Raw genomic sequence first — 10564 nt, 5'->3', positions numbered from 1 at the left:
ACACACACATACATTACACATTATATATATATATACACACACACACATACATTACACATTATATATATACACACACGCATACATAACACACACACACACACAATACAAATATATGATATACAACAATTCTGTGCGTCTCCTGGGGGCTAAGCCCCCCTTGTCTTTAAAACCTAGTGCCGCCCCTGGTTTTTGCAGATCCTGGTTTTTAAGGCTGCCCAGCAGCTGCACTTTCAAAGACTTAAGCTATGTGAACAATTTCAGGCCACAAAACTCAAAATATCTGCACTTTATGCTCGACATGCCGACTACAGTGCAGTGACCCACACAAAGTAAACTAGGCTACACGCTACATTGTTTGTGAGTGAACCCACGCCACACCCAAAGCACTCCCCGGAGGACAGCCGTGCAGGGGGGGCTCACCGCCAATCAGCTCTACCTGCTATCCGAGGCAGCGAGGGCGCGCAGCGGCTGCTAAAAACAAGCTAACAGCTCGATGCAAACATCATTTAAACATGTAGCCACGACACAAACACAAGCTAAACACYCAGCCATGACACAAACACAACTAACCAAGTGAAATCACAAACTACTCACAGAGTCTTCATCACTCCTGTCCAAGTATCGATATTAGCTTGTTGCAAATATCGCTAACTAGCATTACTAACTAGCAGCGGGGGCGCGTGATTTACCGAGGGGCGACATGAAAGCTTTCCTCTCGGTATGTGGTGGCTAACCGTGCTTTCACCTGGATTGAGAGTTTTAAAACACAGATTTATTCAGACAGTTAAAGAGTATCTACATAAAAATCAGAGCCACCATCTCTCATTCAGCTCATCCCCGCATCACGTCCCCTGCTTTATTTTGACACACGGAGCATTCCGCAGCTAAAAACAAGCCCAGCCGCTCAGCAGCTTAACGTTAGCTCGCTAACGCGGCGGGATTACCGACTAATGCGGGCTCACGGAAATAACGTTAATCTTCATGTGGTTTCTGTCACTCACCGAACAGCACCGTTTTCCTCTTTCTCGGCCTGATATTCCAGCGGGGACATTAGAGGACAGCGGTGTGGGCTCGTTGTGTTGACGCTCCGCTCACAACAGCTGTGTTGTGTTTTGAATGAGCGCTGAACGGGCGGAGCTTCCAGGCAGCTAACTGGGCCAGTCCACCCGTGTCCGTCCTCAACAAACCCGCTGCTGTCCTCACACAACGGTTAGCATCGTCTGCAGTGTGTTGCTGGTGTGTTGTCGGTGCGACAGCTGGGACGGTTGTGTTTAGACAGAGCTCTGCACTGACTGAGCGTCCTGCTGGACCCGGAGAGGTTCATGTTTGGTTCGGGCGCCCTCTGGTGGTCGTTTGAAGGACTGCTTCCTATTTTCAGCTCAAATCTGTGGTTCTCAAAATATTCAGGTTCTGACAAACAAATATGACCTTCAGATGTAAAAACCTGAGTTGTAAAGTAACTAAGTACAAATACTTTGTTACTGTACTTAAGTAGAATTTTTGGTTATCTGTACTTTATTGAGTAATTATTTTTCAGTGTACTTTTTACTTGTACTTATTACATTTTTACACAATTATCTGTACTTTCTACTCACTACTTTTTAAAAAAAGGTAAATAGAAAGTCGTTACTCCTATTTTATTCCAATTTATTACTTTAAAAATCCTATCCTGATAAACTGTGTCTCCTGGATAGAGTGAATTTAATTGTGTTTGGATGAGAAGTATAAATATATACCATTCTGACACACTATTAGCTTGTACACAACCCATCACAGCTGCACGCTGTTAGAAAATATAGTTTTTGGAGAAGTCACCTCCCAATAAATGTCATTTTGTAAAATCTAACTGCTCACTTTTACTCAGTACTTTTACTTTTAATACTTTTGTAGATTTTGTGTCAGAAATTTACTTTTGATACTTAAGTACAAAAAATATCAGATACTTTAAGACTGATACTCAAGTAATATTTTTAGAGAAGACTTTAACTATTACCAAAGTATTTTTATAAGATACTTGTACTTTTACACAAGCATCACTTTGAGGTACTTTATACAACACTGGTAAAAACATTTATATTGCTGGTTCAAGAGTACACATATTGATTTATAAACAAATACTACAAGGATATAACAGCCTAAACAACTACTTATTTAGTTATGGTTAAAATGTGCTAATAAAAATCTTTACATTTGAATTGATATCTGTAAATCCTCTAATCTAAAAATCTGAGAAAAACTGACATGAAATTTTTGTATTTAGTTTTCTGAACTAGTCTACATTTTACAGAGCATGATTAATGAGTTTCAAATGTGTGCTTCCTAAAATTTGCTTCCATTTTTGTTGTTTAATAAAAGGTTTTGTAAAATATACTCACATTCATGTTTTGTCATGTTGATATGTAGTTTTTATGATTTGAGGAAATAAGATTTTATTATTATTGTATTATTATTSTAATATTCAGTTAAATTGAACAATATTTAGTTAAACTTTAGATAAATGTGTCATTTTTATTTTGAATAACACTAATCTACCCAGTGTGTTTGTTCAACATTTTTTAATTTGAGGAACATGAAAATAAATCAACATAATTTATTGTTTTTTTCTCTCTTTGCTTTTACATCATACAGTTTTCACTTTTCATACAGCCTGTATTCAGGCAAACTGGTACATATAAAAACTAAAACATGTTGTCCTTCATTGTTTGTTTGCTTATAGGCCTGTCACAATAAACAATAAATCAATTAATCGTAAAAAAAATAATAATAATTATAAACTGATAAATTAAACTGAGGAAGATAAATTAAAATGAAGATAATTTTCATTTGCCTGCTTTTTTGTTTTCTTCATGTCTCCCTCTTTTTTACTTGGTGTAGAGAGGAGTCAGGTATTTGCAGAGCCGGCTCTTGGCATAAGCGAACTAGGCGGTCGCCTAGAGCGCCATCTGCTGGAGGGGSCGCCGAACTGCAGAAGAAAAAAGTAATTATTTGTAATAACTGGTTGTAWCTCTGCTCAGCGCCCCTTTCAATTAACTTTGTCTTAAAAAACTATAATGAAGTATTACAGGAAAAATAAACTACTCTACCCATAAAACATTTTCTCTGCCYCAATGCAACAATCACCCCCACCCTCTCTCTAATTTGATTGACGTTGCACTGACTCGTCCTGCTCTGGTGGGGGAGGGGCTAGTAGCACCTCTCAGGTAGTGGTTCATGTTGACAAACTCAATAACAACAAGTCTGTATTTTGTTGTCCCAAACATGTCAACCTCTTCAGACCTGTATAAAAAGACTCAAAAATCCGTATATTTTGCAAAAACATCCATACAACTCGCACTCGCGGGGGTGAGGGGAGGTTGTCAGCCTCGCTGGGGACATGAAAGCGCCTGCGGTGAAGCAGGAGGAAAGGAGAGAGGAAAAAGTTCAAAACTTATCTCTAGTGGCAGAACAGGTTGGAAGATGGCTGTTTAATGTCATTTATTGTTTTTTAAATCATCCAACAGGCTCTGACATGTTAGATAAATTTGAAAATGAGGTTTTAAGACTTGAAAATATCCGTGAGATTGCTCCATACCTCTGTATGCCTGCAAAATGATGTCAAATCCTTATAACTTACAGACAATCTGTACAAGTTGACATGTATGTTGTTATTTATTTGCTTCCTGGGAAAGCAAATAAATCTATGTTTACCACAGTACCTTACACTGTCAAACTTGTTTTTAGGGGTTCAAATTGGGGTGGGTGGGGTGCCCTTCAACTCGCCTAGGGCACCGAAATGTCTAGAGCCAGCACTGGGTGTTTGTCAGGTGATGGTCTCTAACCTCTGTGAACAGGTATTTAGTCAGGAGCGTCTTCGTACAGCTGGAGACACCTTGGGATTGCAGACAGTTGTTTTTTTTTTTTCTTTTTACACTAAATTTTAATGTAAACTTCAGTTAACAGGGGTAGTTATATCATTATTAGTTTAAACTGGTCTCCAATAATATTATTGTTTATCGCAGTACATTCGTCCAGTAAACATTGTTATCGTGACAGGCCTAGTTGCTTCATAATAAACAGTCCACGTTTAGGTCAAATAAAAAAGATCTAATGAAGCTTGACATAATCACTCCCCAAATTTAATCTGCCTCTCCTGTACTAAACCGTGCAGCTCTTTTGCTCGATTCTTCAGCTCCTCTGCCTTCTTCTCGTCCTTCTCTGTGCCTTCCCCGAGTTTGTACATGCGACTGGCGTTGACGCAGCCCCACACGTGTCCCAGCTCACAGGCTCTGTTGGCGTACGTAAAGGCTTGAGCCATATCTGGCGCCAGCCCTTCAGAGTCGCCCGTGATGAACATGGTGCTGAGGTTAAAGCAGGAGGGAGCGAAGCCGTCGGCGCAGGCTTTCATGTAATACTGCTGCGCCGCCTTGACGTTGGCTCCTCCCTCCACAGCTTGCCCGTCGTGGACCAACAGGCCCACGTTATGGCAGGCGTCTGCAGACTTCTTTCCTCCACCATCGCAGGCACGCAGAAAGCAGGAGTAGGCTGTTTTCAGACACTTGGTCATTCCACCTGGTGAAAAGATTTCAACAAGATCAACAGATATTTGTCATAAAGTCTTATTCTATCTTATGCAGTGATGTAAAGAAGCTGTTAGAGGTGCTTCCTTCAAAATTAAATACATGAAATYCAAAAACGTCTTCTGTATTTGATCTTTTTTGAGCCATTTAAATGTGCTAAGGTTCCCTTTCTGGTATAAAACTTGAGTTCTGTTGTGTGCCGTTGTGTCCACTAACCAGCAGGTACAATAGAGTTAGTTTTTATCCTTTCTCCTAGAGGAGGAAAGGTGACAGCTGTGGATCTTAGCTATAGAGGCAAAACTTATCTTTAAAAGCTCACGCTTGTGTTTGTAATCAGCATTTCTAACCTGAGGATATTCAAGAGTCAGCATCAGAAATGAGAAAATGGAGGTTACAAAAGAGAAATGTACATTTATCCCCTTTTATACTGCCAAGACGAGAGAGGAAAGACCTCCTCCACATGACAGCTAGCAGGAAGCTAACACAGCAGCCGGTACAAAGGTAGGTGTGTGTGTGCATTTGTGTTATACAGAGTATGAAATGTTTTTATGCAACTTTGTCATGAGTTTTATGCAAAAGTAAAACCTTAGAGTGTATATTACAGCATAGACAAAACACGAGCGACGAGCGCGCCACTCCCGAGCACCGAGAGCAGCAGAACCTCCTCCTGATAATCATCACGTTTTCAGTTCACTAACGTCGGGGAAAACGATCCAAACCATACTATTAGCCCATCAATTTAAAGCCCAGACTCTGCTCTTTCCAACAATATAAGTGTCACAGCTCTACGTGAAAAATTCACAGAACAAGCAGCCACAGAATAGTGAAAAAGGTTAAATTCTTGAACCATAAACACAAACGTCTTTGTTTTTATGTCTTTAATCCACTTTGGAGTGATTTTTTCCACTTGGCTGGACCTGTACATCTCCTGTGTTAATGTTGGTACATGTAATATTCTGTACTGTGGAGATCATTAAGAGTCGTTGTTGGGTGAAATAATGTTTTGCTAACACTGTGTTGACCGTGAACCGAAAGTGATCGGAGTGGCATCAAGTGCTGGACAGGATGTCCGTGGCATATAGGACATAAACTTTATTAGTAAATGTTTAGAGCAACTTAGTAAATACAGTACTGGCCAATTAAGAGGAGAAGGTAGAGTAAGAAAGAAAACAGACAGATGTGGAGCTGGATACTTAAATTTGCATTGTTACTAAGTAGATTGCGTGTACTTTTGGAGTTTGTCCTGTAAGATGGTCCAAAAGAAAAGTATTTTAGTTGTAGTAGACTGCCCAGCTAATCTACAGTTGTATTTGTCCCTTTCTCATAATTGAGATATTATCTCATAATAATGAGATAACTAAGTCATAATTATGAGATAATATCTCATAATGACTTGACTATCTCATAATATAATTATGAGATATCTCATAATTATNGCCTAAATGCACTGAGTTGCCGCCATGTGATTGGCTGATTAGAAATTAAGTGTTAACGAGCAGTTGGACAGGTGTACCTAATAAAGTGGCCGATGGGTGTATATTTTAAAGCTGTGAAATTACTTTTACACTGTTTATATAAAAAAATAATCAAGTCAGCCTTTGCATTTAAATGGGTGTAGTTCTGAGGTTTCATGGCTAAATACCTACGTCAATTAAAAATCAAATTTTACTTTTTACCATAAAACTTACAAAAAATAAACAAACCTGCCATGAGTACAAAAATTAAGTGAAAATTTTGTAATCCCTGCATTCTTGAAGCCTGATTTTATTGTTTGCAGTTTCTCTAAAGCACTCAAGTTCTAACAAATTTACAACTGAGAAATGTGGAAACTTCAAAACATAAGCAAATGTTGCACTAGTGACCAATGAATCTAGCTTTTAATCCACTAACGTGTTTAGTTTTGATAAAAATGTGGTTCTGTTGGATTCTTTTAGAAAGATGTCAATCATTTTAATAAACGCTTTGAGAGCCTAAAGAAAAAGTGTTCACCAAGTGTCAAACTTGTAGTTTAGGCTAAAATCAACAAGAACTCAAACCCAGCCAACAGATTGATTTGGAAGATGTTTTATTAACCACAGTCAGAGTTAGTTCTCCTTCTCCTGGACAGTCTTAGTTCCACGCAGTCTTCCTGTACGACGGGCAGCAATAAGACCAACCTTACGACCAGCAGGTGCGTCCCTCCTGATTGTTGAGGGTTTGCCAATGTGCTGATGGTTACCACCACCGAAGGGATGCTCTACGGGCTGGAAAAGAAAAGAAGTTTGGTTTGAGGAGCGTACACACACACACACACGGCCTCAACGATGTCATTTTAATTCCCTGCTCAGTTCTGCCTGTAGATTAACCCAACACCAAGGTGGTGAAGGGTTTTTAACACACAGTCCCAGCAAGTATAGCAAAGTGAATGTTTTCATGTGGACTTACGTTCATGGCCACACCACGGACACGTGGCCAGCAGTTCCTCTTGGCCTTGTACTTGTGATAAGCACGACCAGCCTTCAGGATGGGCTTGTCGATACGACCACCTCCAGCGACCACACCTTAAAGACCGGAGCAGAGGCTCTTAACTCAGACAGCTGTGAAGGTGGACAGTGTTTGTTTGTAAAACAAACACACATCTGTGTGTTTCTTACCAACAACAGCTCTGTTGGCGGAGGAGATGACCTTCTTGGAGCCTGAGGGCAGCTTGACTCTGGACTTCTTAGTCTCGGGGTTGTGAGAGATGACCGTGGCGTAGTTTCCTGATGCTCGGGCCAGCTTGCCTCTGTCCCCGGGCTTCTCCTCCACGCAGCAGATGATGGTTCCCTCAGGCATCGTTCCAACAGGGAGAACATTACCAATGTTCAGCTGAGCTGTGGAACAATGAGAAGAATGCTTTAAACTGATGCATCAGCCACAATCTGCAAGACCTGTTCGATTCAAGAATCCAGCTGGAAGCAGACGTTCTTTAAAGGGGACCTATTGTGCAAAATTCACTTTTTAAAGTTTTTTTACTCAACTTTGGGTATGTAGTTCTTAAAAAAACAGTCCTAGGACCAAAAAGTGCACCCAGGGGCATATTTACTGTAAGTAAATGTATTTTTAATGTATATTAATGACAAGTTTTATACTTCCATCATTTTGTGATGGCACAAGCCGTACGACAACCCACCGGAACCTGCGTTCAGCCCCTTACTTAGCAACCCCCAGGTGAGACTCCACCTCCTCAGTATAAAAAGCCATCATGGTGTTGTTGTGTAATGCGCAGCTCATTTCACAACAAGCCTCCAATAGGGCAATGGGTAGAGTGTTGGACCAGAGAGTGGGAGACCAGGGTTTGAGACCGGACATAATTTAATTATTTATTTATTTTCATTCATTATGAACACATTTTCTCATGTACCTCTATTGTTTAGCTTATTAAAGCCTTGTTAAAGCCTATTTGTTTGAGTTTCTGAGGTATTTTGACCACTGCTGCTCCCTGCTCTGGTAACAGCATGCAGAGTGAGCGCAGAGCAGAGGAGGGAGAGAAAAAAAAAAAAAGAAGCTGCAACAGACTCTGCCTCTGGGTCTCATATGGTTGTACAACGGAGCTTCTGCTATTATTAGCCATGCTAACGTAAACGCTGGCTTTGGAGGGCGGAGTTAATGTCAACAGATTTTTGGAGGGCGTTACCAACAGAGCTCATTAACATAAACAGCTCTTCTGAATGGAAGTCAGAGCAGGCAGAACTAGAAAATGGGAAATTTTATTATCTGAGAATAATTTTGTGCATTAAATTGAATGAACATGGTCTGGATAGTCCACAGACATACCATAAACATTTCTAGGACCCATAATTGGTCTCCTTTAAAGTACTCAGTCTCTGTTTTATCCCACATCCTGTCTTAGATCATTTATCTCTCCCAAGCTATAAGTCAAGCAGATTGTTTCAGCTTTTATCCTCCTAAAAAAAGAAAAAGACAATCAGGACTTGTTATCTTTGTGATTGTCAAGCAGGCATGTTGGCAAAGCGAAAAGTGAGATTTAAATCCAGACACACAGGAACTATGACAAAATAGACAAAACAAAAACAGAGGTCACAATATCGTTGTTTTTATTACCTGACTTTATAAAACACACCTCTATATTTTTAATGAATTTAGAGCTTGGTGTGTTGAAGTGAAATTCACAGTTCAAGTGAGTCACATTACTGTTTCTAGCAATGTTCCCCAAATAATTTATTTATTTATTATTATAGTTTTATTTACAGCTATTTTACCAGGCAAGTCCCATTGAGATCTCAGATCTCTTTTACAAGAGAGACCTGGGCCTGAAGGCAACCTGTTGTACGTTTTGGTGGGTGCGGGAAACTGGAGTACCTGGAGATCGAACTCAGGACCTTCTTGCTGTGAGGCATCGGTGCTAACCACTGAGCCGTCGTGCTGCCAATAATAATAAATAATAGGTATGACCTCAGATTCATATCAGAGTATAAATTGAATCCCTTCACAGTAACAGTATATATCACAACAGAAAATTATCATAAAAAGTAAAGATAATGTAATTTTCAGAGCTTTTTTTCTTCAGAAAACTGTAATCATATATATGAAATATTCGTGTTCAAAAACTGAAGTCAGTAGAAAACCACCAATGTTAAATAATATGATTGTTAGATGGGATAAAACCATACAAAACCAGAATTAATGAGTGAGGATTTATTGCCACTGCTGACAGGAAACCACACACTGCCGGCCAACCAGGAAGTTGATCCATTTATAGAGTCTTCAATGCCCGCGTTCGCCCCCTACTGACCTACGGCTGAATCACAGGCATTCATACACAATTCTCCCCTACATGTTCTCATAACGGATAAATATGTGTTGTTATAGATATTTCGGACATGTCACTAATCTATATCAATTAACACATAATAGATTAAACATTATAAAAAGGAAAACCTAAAAATATAGTGTTGTGCTTTTAACATCAGTACTAAACCCTAATAACTCTAAATTTCTTCACATAATCACAGCCAGCATTTTTATTTTAATTTCTGCCTGCTGAACTTATCAGCTGCTGCTCTGCTGTGCGCTTATCTTCCTCATCTTGTTTTTTCTGAATGGTCCAAGGAGGACAGAACGTGTCATTCCTGGACTGAGCTGTCTTATGAATGAGGCCACAGATTAAGRAACACATACTAAATGTAAAACTTTGAGCTGGATCCATAAATTAGCTTCACTGAAAACAAAACTGAACAAAGCCTGAGACTCTTAATACAAACAAGGTGTACAGCTTGTACATGTTACACATGTTCCTTTTAAAGCTTGTACACAGTTCTACACAAACCTCTGTTCACACTTTTCCCTTCTGATTGGGTTCTACAGAATTGTTACGTACAACCCAAAAAGCCTCATAATAATTATGTAGAACACAATCAGAAGTCTTATGAATTAGTTTTTCACAAAGTTAGGAGCTATTGAGAAAATCATAATACAATGTTGAGGGAAGAGTGAGTTCATGGTAAATGAGAGTTTATGGTAGGGCTGGATATTATTTTCAAAGTCACGATTCAATTACATTTTAATTATTTGGGTCAAAATTTGATTTGATTTTGAATCATTGTCACTTTAAATGCTTTTATTAGGGGTGTCCCGATCCGATATCGATATCGGTCCGATATCAGCCAAAAAACGAGTATCGGATTTTATCGGCCTGCATAAAAAATGTCCGATATAAGCGCTCCGATATTAGCAGTCCGTTCCAGCATTTCACTGACTCCGCTCCAGTGTTTCTATCCAGCAGCGCTTGGATCCTGCTTGTAGCGTTCACGTGATCACAACAACAGCAGCGCTAACAAGTTAGCAAGAATGTCGGCAGCAGAACTTTTTATTTTCATCAGAAACAGAGTTGCAGCTAAGTGTAAAGTTGTCACGCACAAGTTTTCTGAGGGGGAACAGAACCGTGAATGTTTAAACCGATGTGACAACTACTCTCCACCCTGGTAGCAGCTTTGCGGTTCGGCTTCGGTCCAGTGACCGCACACAGC

General features: G+C 39.7%; 3 protein-coding genes across 3 annotated transcripts in view; all 3 read right to left on the bottom strand.

Moving 5' to 3' along the window:
- The window catches only part of LOC106531732 (ras-specific guanine nucleotide-releasing factor RalGPS2), a gene marked incomplete at its 3' end in the record, with an annotated part of 12229 nt that extends 10964 nt beyond the window's left edge, over positions 1 to 1265 (bottom strand). The window contains 1 exon segment of the mRNA XM_014027649.1: positions 1002 to 1265.
- Positions 1266 to 3739: 2474 nt separating this feature from the next.
- LOC106531731 (cytochrome c oxidase assembly factor 7) lies at positions 3740 to 4548 on the bottom strand (the record flags this gene model as incomplete). The annotated part of the gene is given in 1 exon segment (XM_014027648.1): positions 3740 to 4548. A coding segment is annotated over 1 exon segment (446 nt), but the record flags the coding sequence as incomplete, so codon positions are not given.
- A 2056-nt stretch (positions 4549 to 6604) lies between these two features.
- Positions 6605 to 10564, bottom strand: part of rpl8 (ribosomal protein L8) — a 6170-nt gene continuing 2210 nt past the window's right edge. The window contains exons 3-5 of the mRNA XM_014027644.1: positions 7190 to 7408; positions 6981 to 7096; positions 6605 to 6799 (exon numbers count right to left, since the gene is read on the bottom strand). Coding sequence (XP_013883098.1) covers positions 6641 to 6799; positions 6981 to 7096; positions 7190 to 7408 — 494 coding nt within the window. The 3' untranslated portion in view covers positions 6605 to 6640. The remainder of the gene's footprint in view (positions 6800 to 6980; positions 7097 to 7189; positions 7409 to 10564) is intronic.

The sequence above is a fragment of the Austrofundulus limnaeus genome, unplaced genomic scaffold (genome assembly GCF_001266775.1).
Source record: "Austrofundulus limnaeus strain Quisiro unplaced genomic scaffold, Austrofundulus_limnaeus-1.0 Scaffold668, whole genome shotgun sequence".
Lineage (NCBI taxonomy): Eukaryota > Metazoa > Chordata > Actinopteri > Cyprinodontiformes > Rivulidae > Austrofundulus > Austrofundulus limnaeus.
This window is presented reverse-complemented; position numbering and strand designations above follow the sequence as displayed.